Source organism: Balaenoptera physalus (genome assembly GCF_965194825.1).
Source record: "Balaenoptera physalus genome assembly, chromosome: 13".
NCBI lineage: Eukaryota > Metazoa > Chordata > Mammalia > Artiodactyla > Balaenopteridae > Balaenoptera > Balaenoptera physalus.
The window spans coordinates 102,058,761-102,077,981 of NC_138892.1; the positions used below are offsets into that span (position 1 = coordinate 102,058,761).

At 59.3% G+C, this 19,221-nt stretch overlaps 2 protein-coding genes across 7 annotated transcripts; both read right to left on the minus strand.

Moving 5' to 3' along the window:
• Positions 1–1,469: 1,469 nt before the first annotated feature.
• GNB3 (G protein subunit beta 3) lies at positions 1,470–8,654 on the minus strand. 3 transcript variants are annotated; one of them, XM_082420310.1, is made up of 10 exons: positions 8,517–8,654; positions 7,068–7,154; positions 6,754–6,792; positions 5,291–5,397; positions 5,139–5,202; positions 4,859–5,021; positions 4,708–4,774; positions 4,409–4,610; positions 2,866–3,082; positions 1,470–2,074 (listed from the first exon to the last, which is right to left on the minus strand). In XM_082420310.1, the coding sequence occupies exons 2-10, from the start codon at positions 7,122–7,124 to the stop codon at positions 1,968–1,970; spliced, it is 1,023 nt and encodes a 340-aa protein (XP_082276436.1). In that variant the 5' UTR covers positions 7,125–7,154; positions 8,517–8,654; the 3' UTR covers positions 1,470–1,967. The 3 variants fall into 3 exon arrangements, with proteins under 3 accessions (XP_082276436.1, XP_082276435.1, XP_082276437.1); XM_082420309.1 differs by lacking the exon at positions 8,517–8,654 and adding an exon at positions 7,395–8,485; XM_082420311.1 differs by lacking the exons at positions 6,754–6,792; positions 7,068–7,154; positions 8,517–8,654 and adding an exon at positions 5,902–6,018.
• P3H3 (prolyl 3-hydroxylase 3) lies at positions 8,597–19,138 on the minus strand. Of its 4 annotated transcripts, none has more exons than XM_082420203.1 (15): positions 18,233–19,136; positions 17,176–17,328; positions 16,622–16,826; positions 16,410–16,541; positions 15,797–15,930; positions 15,258–15,347; positions 14,146–14,198; positions 13,959–14,026; positions 13,722–13,846; positions 11,075–11,176; positions 10,649–10,799; positions 10,307–10,424; positions 10,156–10,231; positions 9,270–9,410; positions 8,597–9,124 (listed from the first exon to the last, which is right to left on the minus strand). In XM_082420203.1, exons 1-15 carry the CDS (start codon positions 18,728–18,730, stop codon positions 8,969–8,971), a joined length of 2,202 nt encoding a protein of 733 aa, XP_082276329.1. In that variant the 5' UTR covers positions 18,731–19,136; the 3' UTR covers positions 8,597–8,968. The 4 variants fall into 4 exon arrangements, with proteins under 4 accessions (XP_082276329.1, XP_082276327.1, XP_082276328.1 ...); XM_082420201.1 differs by having other exon boundaries at positions 15,797–15,933; positions 18,233–19,130; XM_082420202.1 differs by having other exon boundaries at positions 15,797–15,933; positions 16,622–16,823; positions 18,233–19,127.
• Positions 19,139–19,221: the final 83 nt, after the last annotated feature.

Below are 19,221 nucleotides of genomic sequence, written 5' to 3' on the forward strand. Positions count from 1 at the left end.
GTTTCTGCTTTGCAAATAGGTTCATCTGTACCATTTTTCTAGATTCCACATATATGCGTTAATATACGACATTTGTTTTTCTCTTTCTGACTTACTTCACTCTGTATGACAGTCTCTAGGTCCATCCACATCTCTACAAATGACCCAGTTTCGTTCCTTTTTATGTCTGAGTAATATTCCACTGTGTATATGTACCACATCTTCTTTATCCATTCGCCTGTCTATGGGCATTTAGGTTGCTTCCATGACCTAGCTATTGTAAATAGTGCTGCAGTGAACACTGGGGTGCATGTGTCTGTTTGAATTATGGTTTTCTCAAGGTATATGCCCAGTAGTGGGATTGCTGGGTCGTATGGTAGTTCTATTTTTAGTTTTTTAAGGAACCTCCATACTGTTCTGCATAGTGGCTGTATCAATTTACATTCCCACTTAAATGATGCTTTTAAGTGTTATACCTAAACCTTGCACTGGGTCTTCTGTATGCAGAAAGGCAGCCTGGGGCGGGGGTGGTGGTGGGGGCTTGTGTTCCACGGCCTGAGTGTCCCCGCACTGACACCTCCAAGCCTCATTTACACACCTCCCTTAAATCCTCGTGTTCCCCAGGGCACTGTCCTTGGCCCTTTCCTCTTGCTGTCCCTGGGTGTTCACTTCTAGGGCTTCATCTGTTACTCATCTGTATTCTGGTGACATCTAGGTCTCTCTACCTAACCCTGATCTTCATCCAGCTGCCCCAGAGGAACTTCAGAGCTTGTCTAACGTTGAATTTGTGATCTTCCCCCCAAAGTTATTCGTCCTCCCCTATTCTCTCTCCCTGTGAATGACAGCACTATCCACCCAGTTGCCAAACCCTAACCTTGGCCATTACCTTGAATCCTTCCCTTTGAATATCCCACAGCCTAGGCGTTGGTCACTTCCTCCTGGCGTCTCTGCATCTTTAATCCCTTCCCCACCCCTTCCCTTCCCCCTCTGTCCTATCGCTCCTGCATTTCTTGCCACCTGCCTCCTACCTTGTTTCCCTTCGTTCCCTCCGGGCTCCTCTTCCTCCATTTCATCAACCGACATTGCTGCCAGGGCCGTCTTCCCGAGGAGCACCACTGATCACGTTACTACTCCACTCAAAACTTCAATCGTCCCGCATTGCCCGTAGGATAAAGTCTAGACTTTTTAGCTTTTTTAGGCCTCTTACAATCTGATTCCTTCTCAACACAACCCTCCTGTACAAACACACACATATGCACCAAAGGCAGGCAGTGGGGAACTGTTGTGCACAGCCCCACTCCCAGCCTCCTTCTCCTCCTGCCCCAGCTCGGGCCTTGCCCATGAGGCTTGGGCTCCTGCCTCCACCCTCCTTTCTGCCCACAGCTCTCTGGTACCCAGCCTTTATCATTGCACATGTAATACTTTATTACTTAAGTGGGACCTGCGTCTGTTTGGAATAGAAGTGGGGTGGGAGGCAAACATCACAGACATACCAGGGCACTACTTTATTGCCAGTGCTTTAGGAGAGGCAAGAAGGTAGACAAAGGAGAAAGTACGAAGAAGGGGGCCAGGACCCTAGTGGTGCCAGAGCCATAGTCACGGGGCTGAGGGCCCTGCGCCACTCGGGTCTAGACAAAGGTGGTGGCTCTGGAGGTAGGGGGGGAATCCTAAGGCCTGTGGCCTCAGATGGGAAGCCTGCTAGGCCTGCCAAGGGTGGAGGTCCGGGGGTCCGCTGTCCTTGCTCATTAAGGGAGAAGCTGTCAGGACCATGGAGAGGAGAGGCCATGGGAGGAGATGGGGCAGTTCCCCACCCATGTCCCTGGTGTTGCCTCCCAAAGGCACACTCCCCGTACTCCCCACGCCCTCAAAGGGGAAAGCCGGGTGGGAAGGGCGGCTGCAGGGTAGAAGAGAAAATCTTAAAGAAATCGGGCAGGGGAGAGGGCAGCCGAGTGTCTGCATGACCTTTTACCTCCCCTCCTCCAGCCTCCTCAGTTCCAGATTTTGAGGAAGCTGTCCCAGGAACCAGTGGCCACAGCCATCCCATCAGCCGTGACCCCCAGGCAGCTGACCCTGTTGTCGTGGCCAGAGAGGATGCCTGAAGAAAAGGGAGAGAAGTCAGCCTGGCAGGGAGTGTGTGCACACAGGGCCCCTAGGTTAGCTGGGCGAGACGTCTGACTAGAAGAGGGAAGAGGATTAGCCCTGAGGGGCAGGCCTTCCATTGAGGCCAATCTCTCTGAGTAGAACCTGGGGTGGGGGAGGGGAGGGGAGGGACCTGGGAGGGCTGGACAGGTCAACGTGCCGGGAGAAAAGCAAGGGCACTAGAAAATGGGGAGGGCTTCCAAATGGAGACTTAGGCCCCGAGAGAAGTGACTTGCCCAGGGCCACTCAGAAAGTAAGCAGTGGAATTAAGATTTGGATCCCGACTCTCTGGCCCAGCGTTATCTTCACTGGGCACCTGGCCTCTCCCGAGAGAAGAAGCCACACTATCTGATTCAACTTCAGACCAGGCCAGTCCTAGAGAAGCGCCCAGGTTGGGGTCAGGGCCATCAGGTCACTCTCCATCCCCTTAACTCTGTCACTGCATAGTCCCTGAGCTGGCCCTTCCCTTTGGTGGATGCCCCTGAAACCCAGCACTGACTGGACATTCAAGGCCCCCAGGTCTGGGGGCGACTGGAAGAAGCTCTTCGGGAGGGAAGCAGCTATGGCGGGGGGCAGTGGAGAAGGGCCGATTAGAGCAACTTTGCTTTGAGAGAAGGTGGTCCTAGATTGGGAAGCAAGGGGGACTGGCTTCTAGGGGTAGAGCTCAGAGTTACCCAATAATTAGGGAGCAGTGGTAAGAGGGTCCCCACGAGGGGAGCGAGGTGGCCGTGGTGGGCAGGCTCTTACCCACTCGCTCGCACTTCATGGAGTCCCAGACGTTGCAGTTGAAGTCGTCGTAGCCCGCAAAGAGCAGGCGGCCGCTGAGGGAGAAGGCCACGGATGTGATGCCACAGACGATGCTCTCGTGGAAGTAGGTGGTCAGCTCCTGGTCTGCCCGCAGGTCAAACAGGCGGCAGGAGGCGTCGTCCGAGCCCGTGCAGATGGCCTCTCCGTTGGGGAAGAACTGCGGGTACAGGTGGCCAGGGGTCAGGACTCAGACCTGGGTAGCCCGCTGCCTTTCCTGCCCTCTCCCTGCTCCTGCCCTGGTGGTTCCAGGCCCAGCTGTTTCCCTCAGCCTCTCTGGCCCCCGCCCCCATCCCTTCCACCGCCAGCACGGTCGCTCTTCACCGCTGACGTTTGTCACATGCCAGCTGCAGCCGGGCTCCCTACCCCCTTCCCTGCTCCACAGTATTTCCACGGTGCAGGGGAGAGCACGGGGCTGAGGGAGGGTGGGCAGCGTGCCCAGGGTCACATGGTCAGAAGGGCGGAGGCTGTCCCAGACGCCAGCGACTACAGTCGGCTAGATCAGCGTGCAAGCATGGGGCCAAGTACAAATGCATGTCCTGAATCTCATCATGAGGAAACGTCACACAACCCGATGGAGGGCAAGTCTACAGAAAACTGGCTTGTACTCTTCAAAAATGTCCATGTCACGGAAGACAGAGAAAGGGCGCAAACGGTTCCAGTTTAAAAGAAACTGAAAAGACAAGGCAAGGGAATGCGATCCATGTTCCTGGACAGAAAAAAAATTGCTATTTTTCAGATAATTGGTGAAACTTGAATATAGACTATAGACTATAGTACTGCGTCAATTTAAATTTCCTGATTTTAAGAATTAGACTGTGGCTACGAAAGAGAACGGCCTTGATTTTAGGAAGAACACACTGAAGTATTTAATGGGTAAAGAGGCATGAGGTCTGCAACTTACTTTCAAAGAACCCAGGGAAAAAGTTAATGACAAAGCGTGTCTATACCTACATCTAGGTGTGTGTGTGTCTGTGTCCGTCTGTCCATCTATCCCTCCCTCACTCTACAGAGAGGGAATGATAAAGCAAATGTGGCAGAAAGGTAACAGTGAATATGGGTGAAGGGTAGATGGGAGCAGTTTTTGTTACTCTTGCAACTTTTCTGTAAGGGGAAATTATTTCAAAGTCGAAAGTTGAAAGGGGCAGGGGCTTCCCTGGTGGCGCGGTAGATAAGAATCTGCCTGCCAATGCAGGGGACACGGGTTCGAGCCCTGGTCCGGGAGGATCCCACATGCCGCGGAGCAACTAAGCCCGTGCGCCACAGCTACTGCGCCTGTGCTCTACAGCCCGCGAGCCACAACTAGAGGAAAGCCTGCACGCAGCAACGAAGACCCAGCGCAGCCAAAAATTAATAAATTAAAAAAAAAAAAAAAAGGACAGGGGCAGGGGGCTGCAGGAGGGGATGAAGGCTGTGTGTGTTGGAGGTGGAGACGTGTTCCCGGGAGTCAGAGAACAGAGGGGGCGGGGGTGAGGGGGCTGCTCACGCAGATAGCATTGATGTCCGACTCGTGGCCCGTGAACGTTTGCCGGCAGGTCCCCTCCCGCACGTCCCAGAGCTTGGCGCTGGCATCACAGGCCCCCGAAATGAAGAGTTTGAAGTCAGGGGACACGGCCAGGCTCATGCAGTCCCCCGTGTGTCCCACAAACACAGTCTTCTGCTGCCCGGTCTCGATGTCCCACAGAGCACTGCGGGGGTGGGGGAAGGGAAGGGGAGGGGGTCACAGAGAAAGGCCAGCACAGAGGTGCCTCCCAAGCCCCAGCACCCACAGCTCTCGGTCCTCACCACGTGGTGTCCCCGGAGCTGGTCACAATGTTGTTGTCGTCCAGGAAGCGGCAGCAGGAGAGATAACCTGCGGGTAGTTAGGACAGTGCCCTGGCTGCCGGCCACCCCCCGCAGGGCCGGGGCTTCCAGGGACCCTCAGTCTCTCACTCACCTGTGTGAGCAGAGAGCTCCCGGCTGACCTTGACGTTGCCCTCCCGTGATTTGAGGCTGTAGATGGAGCACATGTTGTCCAGCCCCCCACATGCCACGAAGTTCCCCGACGGGGCATAGGCACAGGTCATGACCCAGGAGGAGCGCAGCGGGATGGCGTGCACCTGTGGGGGGCGGGGCAGCGGGGGCCTGCGCTGAGCTCCCAGGTGGAGAGCAGAGAAGGGCAGCAGGACGCCCCCAGGAAGGAGGGTGGCAGAGGGGCCGGGAGACAGGACTGGTACCTTGTTGGTGGTGTAGGTGTCCCACACAATCAGCTTCCCGTCTTGCGAGGCACTTACCAGCAGCCTGGGGAGAGAACACTTGTGCCACCCAACTCTCCTTCCTGTGTCCCCCTAACACCCACCCCCGGCCGCCCACGCCTCTTAAGCCTCACTTGGAGTCGGTGGCCCAGTGCATGGCGTAGATCTTGGCCAGGTGTCCCCTTAGCGTCCGCCGTGTCCGCATCTGCACTCGTCCCACCACCTCTAGGCCAGACACCAGCTTCAGGAAAGGGAGCATTAGAAATCAGGGTGAGGACTTCCCTGGCAGTCCAGTGGTTAAGACTCCATGCTCCCAATACAGGGGGCACGGGTTCGATCCGTGGTGGTCGGGGAACTGAGATCCCGCAAAAAAAAAAAAAAAAAAAAAGGAAATCAGGGGGTGAGCAGGGCGTGTGCCCACGCGTCAGTGTCACAGCCACTGATCTGTACAAGTCTGTTACGTGCCAGGCTCGGGGTCAGGGCCCCAGCCTCAGAGTTATCAGGCCCTGCCCGGCAGTGGCTTAGACTGATGCGGAGACAGACACAGGCATGTTGCTAAGGGTTTAACCACCGCCTCTCCTGCGTGGGCTGGGGGAGGAGGGGGAGGGGGAGGGGGGATTTGTATCTCGTAAATAATACCACTTTGACCAATTCAAGCTGCCAATGTGAGACCACCACACACGGACTTGGGAAGAGATGTACACATTTGGCTGAACCCAGCTGCTAGAAGCCTGCCCTCACTCACCTCTGCTGCACGGCCAGCTCTCACTGGATACGCAGAGCAGCTCCATGGCCCTGAACTGCACCTCCTGAAACTTGCAGTCCTGTGCCCCTGAAACTCCTTCGACCTCCTAGACTTAGGCTGGGGCTCCAGGGTCAAAAGACTTGACTTGCCATTTACTTGCTTTGTTATCTCAGGCAAATTACTTAACCTCTCTGAGCCTGTTTTCCTCTGAGCCTGTAAAATGAGGTTTATAGCACCTACCTTATGGGGTTGTCATGAAAATGAAATGAAATTATGTATTTAAGCAACTTAGCCCAGTGCCTGGCTCATGTTCAGTAAATGTTTACTCTTATTATTAACATTTAATCCAATGTAAGATGCCACCAACCCTAAGAAGCACGGTTCCCACATGGATCACTAAGAAAGAAAAAATGCTGCGAATTATAATTGTAAGGCATCGATTGTTGGACGCATCTCAATTTCCGAGATGTCAAATTGTGAAAAAATGCATCTGAGAACTGACGAACTTCAGTATTAGACAGCTAGTACCTAGAGTCGCGAAGCGCTTCTGATTGACAAAGCCCTACCCCTCTTCATCCTTGCCACCCCGTGAGGGGGGGGTAATCACTCTCGCTTTATGAACAAGGACAGGACAGAGTCTGCCTCCTTAGTCTCCGACTCGGTGCCTGGCCCAGAGCAGACAGACCTCGCAAAATGTTGGTCGAATGAATGAATTCACGTCGTTCCTCACTCCAAGGACACGCTGTACTAGAACTTGGGCACCAGGCTGTGGTTGGATATGGGGCTCCCACCCCACCCCCTCCCCTCCCCACCCCTCCCCTCCGGCCCTGTCAGTGGGACAGGAGCTCTCACCTCTGCCAGAGTAACGTCGGCACAGGCTTTCCTGGCATCCTGGGGGGAAAGCAGACATCAGGGGACGGTAAGGGCAGGGTGTCAGTGGCGGGGGTGCGTGGGCGTCTGATGCGGGTGGGTTTGGGGCTCTAGGGTTTGGGGGCGCCTCTCAAATATGAGATCCAAATTCAGGAGGTCTCTGGCGACTTCCAGGTCAGGGGTCTCTCGGGTGTCACTCAAGGGTGAATCCAGCCCTCTTCCCCCGCAGGCCACAGTCCCGCACGGCCCGGTCCCTTGTTTTCTGGGGCTCCCTGGTGGGAGGGTTCTGGGGTTACTGCAATCTGCTTCTTGAGCTGCTCTGCTTCCTGCCGCAGCTGCTCCATCTCCCCCATGGCGGACGGGTTGAGGGGCGGCTCCGGCTCCTGCCAGGAACACGGGGTGGGTGTAGGGGGATCCCCACGTTTCTGTCCCTCACATCCCACACCGGACCCCTCACGAAGGCTGGAGCCCACCCCCCAGACAGGGAACTGACTGGGTGGTCTGCACCCCTCTCCCTGCCCGCCCCTCCCCGTGTGGAGTCCTGTGCAGCCAGCCCCGCGCTGGCCCGGGCCTGCCTGCAGCCCCCAGCCCCAGAGGGCAGAGCCAGCCCAGCTCCCTCTTACTTGGGCTCTGACTGGACCTCGTTAGGCTTCCAGCTCCAGTTCCCAGGCGCCTCCTCACTCCCTCAGCTGCGACGCCCGCCCGTCACCTGCCCCGGCTCTGCTGCCAGGGGAGCTGGCCTGGCCTGGCCCCGACTGGGGGCGGGGGGCGGGGGGGGGCTCTGACAGGGAAGGGTAGGGCCAGCGACGTCAGGCAAATGAAGTCAGCTGGCCGGGGTGGGGGGAGAGGACAGAGCGGGAGGCATGTGGCTTCCGAGAGGCTTGGGCCCAGCCCAGGTTGGGGGGGTGGGTGGGCGGGAGCAGGAGTGCGGGGCTCTACGGAGAAGCAGTCCCCCGTAACGAGCCCCGGAGGGAGGAAGGGGTGCGGGTGCTTCCCCGGCCAGTCTCCAGGCAGAGAGCAGAGCATCAGGCCCCATGGGATTAGAGCAAAGCTGTGAGGATTAAGGGCTGGGTTTGGGAGGGGTGCAAAGGAGCAGCACGACCGCAGCTCGGGGGGGGGGGGCCCCAGGCCCTGGCCCCCACCAGTGGTGATGATCTTGGCGGTCAGGGCCTAGCTAGCAACCAGTCCAGGAGCCAGAGAACGAGGGTGAGAGACAGCCCACTGTCAATACCCAAAACTGTGTTCCTTAGCTCAGGGTGGGGCACGAAGAGGGCTACGGTGAGTATGGGGAGGGTGTAGGCCGGAGCTGGAGATTAGAAGGGACTGATCTGGATAATCCTTCTTCTGGACAAGCCCCAACCAGCTGCCCCCAGGGTCTGATCCTGGGGGAGAGGGGGAAGGTCCGGGGGCTCCAGAGAGGAGGATGGACAGGCCTGGCCCAGCTCTGGGTGGAGAAAGAATGGCAACTGGAGGGCAACCCCCTCCCCTGCTCCCATCCGGGGCTGGGCCCCCTGCTGGCCCCCAGGACTCACAGGGTCCTGCTGGGGCTGAGAAGGCAAGAACCAGAGGGACGAGGCTGCCCGGAGTCCCAGGCAAGCTCAGAGAGGGAAGACAGGGCTTAGAGTAGGAGGCCCAAGGAGCAGCTGTCAGGGCTAGGGTTCGTGTGCATGAGGGGAGCAGGTGGCCGAGATTTCCCTGACAAATCACAGGCTGGAGAGGCCCTGCCTCTGGGAGGCCCACGATACCTGTCCCCCCTGGCTGGTCACGGCCTCTCCACCCTCCAGCCGCCACGGAAACTGCCGCGACACACTTGCCTGGGCCCGGCTGAGGGCCCTTCAGGATCTTTATTGACAGGCGGGGAGCGGGCAGTGAGGTGATCGCCCTCTCATCCGCCTCACCTAAAGCAGTCGGGCCCTACCCGCCGCCGTTTCTTTCCGGCGGCAGCATCGCGTCTTCTGTCTGTCCTGGGGCTGGAGGTCCGTCGGCCGGGCCCAGGCCTGGCTCCCCAGGCTAGTCTGTGCAGCGTCCTCTGAGTCCAGGGCTGCACGGCCCTTGTGATCCCCAGGCTGGCGGGCGTGCGGGGACGGACAGCTCGCTGTTCTGCTCCTGTCACATGGGGACTTCTCGGGGGTCTTGGCATCAAGGCAGACCCCCCACAAGTCAAGAGGCCACATCCCCAAGGAGCTGGCTCAGTCCCTCACAGCTCCTCTCGGACCCGAGGCGGCTTCCCAGCCTTGTCCTGGACCCGCTGAAGCCTGGGGCTGGGGGGTTCTGGGGCGGGGTCTCTGCTGGGCATTTCTTCTCCCTCCTCCTTCTCTGGTTCCTGCAGTAGCTCTTTGGCTTCTGTCCACTCCTGGGGGGCCGTGGAGAGGAGGGTCTGGTCTGATCTCCTGCATCCACCCTGCCCCAAGGACCCTCCCTGGGTCATCCCAGCCCCCGCGCCTTACCCATCAGCCTGCCCACCCCTCACACGGCTACTCCCGCTCGCTCCTCCTCACCTGCTCCCTGTGCTCAGGGGCCCACGTGTGCCACAGCGCCAGGGTGCAGCGCCGCCCCCGTGTCACGGCCCACACACCGTGGGGATTCTCCACGCCGGAGCTGAAGGCCACGAGGCGCCCGCAGCGAGGACGGACCTGCGCCTGGCGGGCGATGGCGGATTCAGCTCCAGGGAGAGACCCTCGGAAAGCTTGGCCCTGACTCCCCGGAGTAGGACGGGGGTAGGGGGCCCAGAGAAGGCAGCTCTCTTGCCCACCACTTCCCCTCCTTAATTCAGGGGCTGTCTGGGGGCAAAGGGGAAATGGGCCTCCACTTGGGGAGCACAAGTGCCAGACTGAGGCTAGAGGAGTTGGAGCCAAAGGGAGAAGGACCTCCGTCCGCCCCAGTGCCCTGACTTTTCCTGGCCAGGTGCTGGAGGTCCTTTGTACCAGGTGTGAAGCCACCTGAAGGCACAAGCGCAGTACCAGACTCTGGGTTCTGGGCATAAGGATCTTGAGGACACTTTTCCACCCCAGAGAGAGCTTGGATTACAGGTGGTGAGCAGAGAAGGAAGTAACTGGGTAAGGCAGAGCAATACACAATGAAGAAGCTCTGCTCCGCTCCTCCTACTGACCCTAGCCCCGAGCTTTTACCTGGAACAGGGGCTTGGGGTCCTGTGCTTCACCCGCCCTCCTTTAGGAGGGCCTGGAGGGGCCTCTTGGAGGTCTCCTGGGGGGCGGGCTAGGAGAGCACCTGAACAGACAAGTGGTGGGGGGAGCTGGGGAGGCCAGGGAAGGAGAGGGCTAAGGCGGCCCCAGCCATTGCCCTGCATTTGCCTCTGGGAACCTTCTGTTTTGAACCCTGAGCCCACAGCTGGGCTCCCTGTCCCCCGCCCCAGCCCCCATATACCGTGACGGTGAGGGCGTTGGGCTCTGTGAAGAACAGGTCCCCGCCCTGGAAGTCATCGTTGAGGTAGAGGAGTCCGCTGGGGAGGGAGGAAGACAGGAGGCGGTGAGACCCCCGCCCAGGCCCCCCGCCTGACCCCTGGAGGGCCGCCCACCTGTAGTCTCGGTACGTGTAGGCCGGGGGCTCCCGCCAGCACTCCCCGGTGTCAGGGTCCAGGACACAGTTGTCTGCGTGCACCGGGTGGCTCAGGTCCATGCGCTGCGCCTGCTCTCCTGGGAAGCGAAGGGGCCTGGTGGGCACCCCGCTGCCCGGTGCCCGCCCACCGACACCCACCCTGCAGCTCCGGGGTCACAGCCGGGCCCGGCCTGGGCAGGGGAGTCAGTCCTCGTGCAGTGAAGACCGGGACGCACACGGCTGGGGCCGCGGAAGGTGTGCAGTGCGCCGGCCCCGAGGGGCCCCGAGGGGGGGGCGGAGCGGCAGGGCCCCTGGCGGTTACCTTCTATGGCACTACGGCACACCAGGTGGGTGAAGGAGAGGTGCAGGGGCCGGTCCGGGGAGAAGTAGGCCTGTGTCAGGCTCCGCACGCGCTCGCTCACCTCCAGAAGCAGCTGGGCGCCCTGACTGCCCACAGCCCCAGCCCGGGCCAGCTGCCAGCAGAGAAGGAAGGGCCGGGAAGGGGGAGGCATTGGAAGGGTGGCCCCTGCCCCCGCCCCACTTCCACTGCCCTCCACCCACGGTTTGGGGGCGCCCATCCGCCCAACTGCTCCATGACGGCAACCCGGGCCCCTCGGTCTGGAACCCCCTGCTCAACCCTGGGCCGAGGACTCGGCTACTCTGGGTCCCGGGAGAGCCCTCCACAGGAGATGCCCGGCCCTCTTCTCCAGTTCTGGCACCAGGCCAGGGCCTGGGGGCCTCCTCTCACCTGGGCGGCCTTGAGCACCGTGAGCCCCTCGAAGCGTTCGTGGGGAGTGTGTGGGGAGCGGCGGCCCTGATAGCCGGACCTGGCTCCAGACTCAGCCGCGTCCTAAGCAGGGAGGGTGTTGGCTGGGGAGTCACCCTCCCCGGCCCCGGGCTATCGCCCACCTCACTGCCCACAGGGCCGCATGGCCTTCCCTCCAACCCTCCCAACTCCCTGGAAGAGGCTAGAAGCTCCCGGAGTTCTCTGAGCTGCTGCCCTTTCCCAGAGAACGACTATCTCCGCGTCTGTGTTGTCACTCCTGGTAAAGATCCGGAACCCCACTGTGCACAGAACTCTGGAGAGCTTCCTACAGTGTGGAAGGGGCCCTGAGAGGTAAGGACAGCTGCGGAAGGGGGCAGGAGGGGCTTGATCACTCATCCTGATGGGCCGAGAATAGGGGAGTTTCTCTGGAAAAGGACGCTGGCAGGAGGTTCGACAGTCGGGACAGGTCCTGGCTGACTCGAGGTAGGGACATGGCATCAGCCAAGGTGTCTCTCTTCCATCCCTTCTCACCTTACATGCTCTTGGAGAACTTGATGCTAAGTCCCAGTTACCCGACTGTCTACATGACTCTTATCAACTGGGGGTCTCCTAGTATCTGAGTGTCCCTTTCCTGACACCTACTGTCTGCTTTTTCTTTCTTTTTTCTATTCTGTCTGCTTTTTGAAACTCAAGGTACCACTATGTAATTACCCGGTATTTAAGCCTCATCTTTGAGAGGTTTATATAGAGGCTACCTGGCCACTCAAGCCATCTAACCCTCTATTCTTTTATTCATTCATTCGTTCAGTAGGCACTGAGCACCTACTATGTGCCAGGCACTGTTCTAGGCACTGCGGACTCAACTGTGAACATGAAAAGTTCCAGCAGGGTTTATATTTTGAGATAATAAACAAACAAACCAGATCAATTCAGACGGTGGTGAGTGTTACATGGAAATTAAAGCAGGGTTACAACCCTGAGAGTGCCCCGGCAGGGGTCAGGGGACAGCTAAGTGATGAGATGACATCTAAATTGAAACCAAATGATATGAAGGAATAGCTGAGAGAAAAAATGTTCCAGGCAGCAGAAATAGCAAATGCAAAGGTCCTGGGGCCAGAATGAGTTTAGTGTAATCAAGGAACAGAAAGGTCTGATACTTGGGAGTTATCCTTGACTCCATTCTTTCTGCATCTTCCACATAGATTTAGTTCTCAAATTCTCTTTCTTTGATTTTCTAAATATTTCTCATCTGTCCCCCTCTTCATTCCCTTGAAATGAGAACCTAACCTAGGGCGGCGGCCCTCTTGCAATCATCCCAGAACTTCCCTCTCCCGCTGCATTCTCCAAACTGCCACTAGAGGGAGCTCCCAGTCCTACAGGATGAGGACTCCAGACCCTGCCCGTGGAGGTTCTGCAGGAAGACAAAAGTCCACCCCTCCTTAAATCCTTCAGTAAGCCGTCCACAAATAAAGTCCAAACTCCTTGGTAGGGTACAGAGGCCCTTCCCCATCTCTCCTGTGCCTCCACTCCTACACCGCCTCTGGATAATATACGGCCTGATGTTAATAGCGATAGATCATACTGTTTCCACATTCTTCCAAGAGCTTTAACATGTACTAACTCATTAATCCTCACAGCAACCCTACAACATAACCGCTGCATTTAGCCCCATTTCATAGAGAGGAAACTAGGCTCACAGATGTTAAAATACATTGCCCAAGGTCACACAGGTAATTCCTGCTGGGACTGGCCCATGTTCTTAGCTCCTGTGCTCCACTGCAGTTCCCAGAAAGAACAATAACCCCCCTTGTTCTTCTCCCTTGCAGCCTGACTTTCCTTCCCTCTCTGTTTGGTTAACTCATCCTTAAGACTGAGCTCAAATGCCAGCCCCTCCGGTAAGCCTTCCGTGACTTTGCATCTCGGCGCGGGACCCTAGTTCCCCGACCAGGGATCGAACCCATGCCCCCTGCAGTGGAAGTTTGGAGTCTTAACCACTGGACGGCCAGGGAAGTCCCTGGATGAGTACCCTGTACAGACTTCTTTCACCAAACTCACCACCCACTCTGATTATGTCTCCATGCCTGATTCCTTCTCTATACACCGAGCTCCCAAATGCTCGGTCTGTGTTCATCTACCTCTCCCTGGAACCTAGGCATTTCCAGTATACAGCAGGGTCTCAAAGAGCGTGTGTCGAAGAAACGCTAGCCCAGAGTGAGACTAGAGCTTCATAAAATGGCAGACTCAACCTGGTGAATAGAGATCATCCCACCCAATCCAGGAGGGGATGCGATGATGGAGAAACAGCCTGCACGTCTGCCGAGCCAAAAACTGAGCTCTCGGCCAACCAAGGAATCTTCACCTGCGCACTCACCCTTTCTGATGCATTTATGCTTTGTATTTTGTTCTTCCTATCAGTTTCTCGCAAAATCCTTCTGTAAAATGACCAGCCCATGTCAGCTAAGTTAAGGGGAAAAGGAACTTGTCCCCAGCGGGGAGGCAGTGGCAAGCACAGTCCCCGCTGGAGAGTCAGGGAGGGCAGGACGGGGGGGCAGGCCAAGAGCAAGGGGGCAGGCAGCTGTGCCAGAGGGTCCCCAAGTAGTGGCAGTGCCCCCCCCACAGGTCTTCTCACCTTGGCCAGCTGCAGGAGCACCCCGCACTCGGCTTGGGTGAGCAGCCCGTCCAGAACCGCTCGCTCCGACCCATTCAGCTGCCTCGCGTCCTGGGTCAGGGTTACCCCCTCCAGGAGGAGGACGTCTGCAGGGGAGGGACAGGGCCGGGGCTGAGGGTCCCCTGAGGGCAGGCCCAGCAGTAGCTGGCAGCCCCCAGCCCCTCCAGGCTCCTGTCTCCTGCTGTCCCAGGAACTCACCCTTCCAGTGAGTCAAGGGCTTCGGCTGTGGAGGCTCATGGTCCCACGGCCTCTTCTCCCGATCCTCTCTCAGGGGTGAGAGACACGCTCAGCGGACGCACAGGCCAGTCCAGACCCATCTTCCCCAGGACCCGTCCCTCCCCTTCCAGCTCAGGCCACGCCCCTCCCACCACAAGGCACCTCCTACCTGAGTTTTTCTCTAAGGGCCTCAGGGATGAAAGCTGCCGGGGTCCAGGGATCCTGGGACAGTCAGGAAAAGCGCCATCACCCATCAAGTCCATCCCTGAATCCCTAACGGTAGACCCTGAGCTACCACATTAAGGTCCTCCTGCTTCCAGAGGGGAAGGTGGAGGTGGAGAAAGCCCTGGACTCATTGTCGGGAGCCCCGGGCACTGGGCACTGGGCCAAACTCTGCAATAATAATGATAATAATAACAACAACAACAACTTACGTAGCACTATTTGCCAGGTGCTATTCTAAGAGCTTTATACATGGATGTGGAATTTATCATTTAAAGTTCACAATAGTCTTATCAAACAGGTCATAGCAATGTGCCCATTTTGCAGTTGAGAGGACTCTGAGACACAGAGACGTAAAGTAACGTGCCCAAGATCACACAGCTGATAAGGGACAGAGTTGGGATTTAACCAACGGTTTCCAAACAGGGAGATTTGCCCGTTAGGGGACGTTGCAATGTCTGCAAACAGTTTTGATTGTCATGACTCAGGGAGCGCTAGCGACACCTACTGGGCAGAGGCCGGGTAAGCTGGCCTACACGGTCCTACGTTGCCTGGACAGCCCCCTTCTCCCAGTTACGAAGTATCTGGTCCAAAATGGCAATAGTGCCAAAAAGGTTGAGGAAGCCTGCTTTATGCTGTAGCACTAGCGAGAATAACCTCTGCCTTTTAGTTCCCTCTCACAACTACAACAAAGAGTAAGAAAAGCAGCAGCAACAGAGCTTTCTGTACTTCGGAGCAAGCGACGTGGCTTCAACAGGGCTATGAGGTAAGTGTGATGTTCCCATTTTACAGGTAAGGAAATTGAGACCGAGGCAAGTGAAGGTCCAGAGCTTGTTCGTGGCAGAGAGACCAACATTTAGGCCTGCATGACCCCAAAGCCGCCCTTAACTACAGGCGCCTGCCTCTGTCCCTGCGATGCTGGGACACAGCGTCCTCTCCAACCCTCGAAGGGTTAGGGAGAAGTGGGAAACGCTGTTGGGAAGGGATGTGGCACATCCACATAGGCCATTACTGCTGTCCCCCTCCTGGGGGCGGGTGGGGAGCAGTGGGGTCACTCACGGGATCCTTGAAGCTGGCCCCCAGGTGCTCCACGGCATAGTAGAGCTGTCTCTTCTCCCCCAGGGATCGAAGGACGAAGCGCTGGATGTCCTGGAGAAGGGGGACAGCGGCGGGGGGGAGTGGGGGGTGGGGAAGTTAAGGCTGGAGAAGAGCAGGGGAGCCCGCAGGCTTGGCTGTGCCCCTCGGTTCAACCCTCCTCCTTCAGCAGCTTCAGGGTGTCGGGGCTCAGACTGGGGGTAGTGTGTGTGTGTGTGTGTGTGTGTGCATGCATGTGTGTGTGCATGCATGTGTGTGTGTGTGTTGTGCACATGTGCACTTGTGCATAGGTGGGGGCAGGCAGGGGTGAGGTTAATGGAAGAGGGCTGGGCTGGTGCTTGGACTCAGAAGTAGAGCCTGCAGTGGGGAGCAGGGAGTGGAGACCGAGCAGATGCTGGACTTGGGGTCGCCTTTGGCCAGAATGGGGGGCGGGATCCAGGTGACTTCTCCAGCACACCTGTTTGATTTCGGGCTACCTCACGGGGGGAGTGTGGAGGGGCTACCTCTCTTGGCCCGAGGGCAGGTCTCGGCTCTCCCAGCTGCACCTGGTACTGGTCCAGAGCTTTCCTGGCAGCCTCATCCTCCGGGTAGAAGAGGAGGACGCTCAGCACATTTTCCACAGCCTGGGACAGATTCCCTACTGGAGACAGAGAATAGCGTGGGGAGGGGGGACCCAGAGACCGGGCACCGCTGTGATCCCTGGGCAGAGGCAAGAAGCCAGGGGGACAGAGGCAGAGCCGGAGGAGGTGGTCTCCCAGGGCCCCATCCCACCCAGCCGACTGGCTCATCCACTGCTTCTTTCCAAAGCTTACTGGAACATACCTGAGCTGTGTGGGCAGAGTTCAGAGGGGAGGAAGAGAGGAGAGAATAAAGGAAGGTGAGAGACAGCAAGGACAGAGGAGCCCTGTGACCCGTCTCCTGAGCTTTCCACGACGGCACCAAAGGAGAGCAAGAGTCCTCCTGAGGTGGTGGTCCCCATGGAGCCCTGACCAGCTACACATGCAGAGACAGACGGAGCGATGGAGGGATGGGGCTCAGGACACCATCAGAGACAAGCCTTCACGCTCCCCGTTTCCAACCTCAGTCACCCCCAGGGCTCACCCTTCCCCCACTGACCCTGAGCATGGGCCTCGTGCAGCTGCCTCAGCTGGCCGGGAAGGAAGTCTGGGACAGGGAAGCTGCGACCAGGACGTGTGGCCGTGTCCTCCACACAGCGCTGCCGGCACTGCACGACCCCTATCCAGTGCCCTGCGGGGGACACACGTGCGCCCCTCAGCCTGTGATGCGCCTCCCCTGGCACCACGAGGCCCCGCGCTCCAGCTCCTCACCTGCGATGGCCTCATACAGGCCTCCCTGGCTCCCGGTCCCCCCCTCCTCCTCTTCTTCCTTCTGCTGCTCCTCAGGCCCCTCGCAGCCAGCCCGGCAGCTCTCCACCTGGGCCAGGCTCTCCTGCAGGGCCTCCTCTAGCCAGGGCAGTGCCAGTGCTGCTTCCTGGCGCCCCAGCAGCTCCAGACCCGTGTCATAGGCTGCCTGCTGGGGAGGGGAGTGGTCAGTCACCTGAAATCCTGGGGCAAGTGTTGCCAGACTAGATCAGGAGGGATAAAGAAGGGGAGGGGTGTGGGTCTCATTTGGGGCCTGGACTCCAGGTCCCAGTTCACCTTGGGGAATACAGGGTGGGCCTCGGAAATCCAAATGTTAGAACATGGGACATTGTGACTCTCAGGAAGAAAACTAAGTCCCAGAGAGGGACTTCCCATCAGGGTCACAGAGGACGGTACCCAGATTTCCTGATGCCCGGCGGACAATGCACAGTCCAGCGAGGCCTGTGTATCCAGCCAGTCAAAGACTGGGGGCGGGATAGGGGTCGTGCTGAGGGTCTCACCCAGTATGGGGGCGTCTCCAGGTCCCGGAAGCTCTGGGGCCGGACCCCGGACATCCGTCTGTACTTAGCCATGTCCTCTCGCATCTGAAGGTGCGTTGGGTTGGCCACAAAGAAGGTGTGCGCTGTGGCTGCTGCCAGGTCCAACTTCTTCAGCTGAGAAGCGGGAAGGATGAGGGAGTCAGCCCTGGGGTAGGGGTGTCAGACTCTGCCTCCTCCCCCGCCTCCCCACCCCAGACACACCTGGCACTGCCCCAGAGCCTTCTGGAAGACCAGTAGGTGAGAACTGCCCACCACCCAACCTCCAGACCCCCAGTATGCTGGGACTGTCAGGAGTCTGGTAGCTACGGAAGCGGGGTCTGAAGACTGGAGTGGGTGGGATATGGGCAGAGGGACCTCGCTGGGGAGACAAAGTGGAAGTGATGGCTAAGTGAGGTGTGGAAGTAGAGGTGACCCGAGCGACCAGCAAAAGCCGCAGGGCTCTAGGACCCTGAGCTGAGGTGTGTGTGACCAGCGCCCCCCTTCCCCGGCCACGTAGGCATTATTAGGCAACAGCGACCGCACCAGTAGCGCGCAGTGTCCATTGCCCCTGGCCCGGGACACCGGGCCCCTCAGCCCTGGCCTGCTCCTCTTTCTTTCCCGAAGCTCCCTCCTGCCCCAAGCGAAGGCTCACACTCACCCCCTTACCCGCCCCCATGCTCTCTCTCCAGCGGCGGATCTCAACCCTAATCCTCCCCCTTCACTCCTGGGAAGAGGCGGCTGTCACTCCACGTAGGTCTCAGTAAGACTTTCTAAAACTCCAGGCCCCTGCCCTCCATCTCCGATCTACTTCCACCCCGCCGCATGACGCCCATTCCAACTTCGCTCCCACTCTCCCAAGGCTGTCCCTCGGCGGCCTCGATGGGTGTTTGTCGCGGTTTGATAGGACGGACTCCAAAGACGAGGTCCTATCCACACAGCCCCACCCGGGTCCGGGCGCTGGCTCGTCGCCCCTCCCGGGAGCTGGAGGAGGAGGGCGGCGGGGCCTGGGAGGACCCCCGGGGCCCGGGCCGCCGCGCACCTGGTAGTAGGCCCTCTGCAGGTAGTTGTAGGGCTCCCGGCGGCGGAAGGCGTCCTGGAGCGCGCTCCCCACTCGGAGCCGCGCCGCGCCCCCCGGACCCAGCCTCCGCGCCCCGCACTGGGTCAGGCACTCGGCGCGCCGGAGCGCGGCGCGGAGGAGCAGCGGCTCCCAGGCGCTCCGCGCCGCTCCCGGCCCGGAGTCGGGCCCGGGGGAGGCGGCGAGCATGGCGGGGAGCGCGGCCCCCGGCTCGGCCGCGCAGCTCGCCCCGCAGTCCTGCCGCGCGCGGCCCAGCGCCGCCCGGCTGCGCAGCGCCTCCCGCAGCAGGGCCACCGCCGGCGCCCAGGCCCCCGCCGCGTAGGCGCGCAGCCCGTCGGCGTAGAGCAAGTCGGGGGCCTGGGGGGGCGCCCCCGCGGACAGCGGGGCCAGGCCGGGGGGCTCGGGGGACCCCGGGGGAGGCAGCAGCAGCAAGAGCGGCAGCCACCGGAGGAGCCGGAACATCGTGCGAGAGCCGCCGGCCGGCTGCAGGAGGGAACTGCGGGAGCCGCGAGGAAGAGGGAGGAAACGGGGAAGGAAGAGGGAGGGGAAAGGAAGGAGAGATACAGAGGAGGGAGGAGAGGACGAGAGGAGGAATGAGCGGCGCCGACGGGAGCTGATGGGACCGAGCCCCAGCCCTGGGAGAGGCCGGGGTGAGAGAGAGCCAGGAGTCAGAGGACGCCTGGCAGAACGCGGAGGACGCGGAGAACGCGGGCTTTAGGACAAGCGGGGTGGTGTGGACCAAGAAACAGACCGCGGGGACAGCAGGGCAGACGGCCGGCGGTGGAGCAGGCCTGGTGCTCTGAAGACAGCCTGAGGAGCCTCTTAGGACCCCTGACTCCAGCCGCCGAGGCCCAGCGGGTGGGAAGAGCTACTGCGTCTGCGTCCCCCTCCACTCTTGGGTCCAGGAAAAGGAGCGAGGATGCCTCCCACAGACCCGCACACACGCACCTTTG

Coding starts and splice junctions, on each gene's coding strand:
- GNB3 (XM_082420310.1), bottom strand. CDS start 7,124: ATGGGGGAGATGGAGCAGCTGCGGCAGGAAGCAGAGCAGCTCAAGAAG. Junction 5,203..5,290: donor CACTGGGCCACCGACTCCAA/GTGAGGCTTAAG, acceptor TTCTCTCCCCAG/GCTGCTGGTAAGTGCCTCGC. Junction 2,075..2,865: donor CATGAAGTGCGAGCGAGTGG/GTAAGAGCCTGC, acceptor CCTTTTCTTCAG/GCATCCTCTCTGGCCACGAC.
- P3H3 (XM_082420201.1), bottom strand. CDS start 18,730: ATGTTCCGGCTCCTCCGGTGGCTGCCGCTCTTGCTGCTGCTGCCTCCC. Junction 17,329..18,232: donor TGCAGAGGGCCTACTACCAG/GTGCGCGGCGGC, acceptor CCCGCTTCTCAG/CTGAAGAAGTTGGACCTGGC. Junction 10,232..10,306: donor TACACGTACCGAGACTACAG/GTGGGCGGCCCT, acceptor CTCCCTCCCCAG/CGGACTCCTCTACCTCAACG.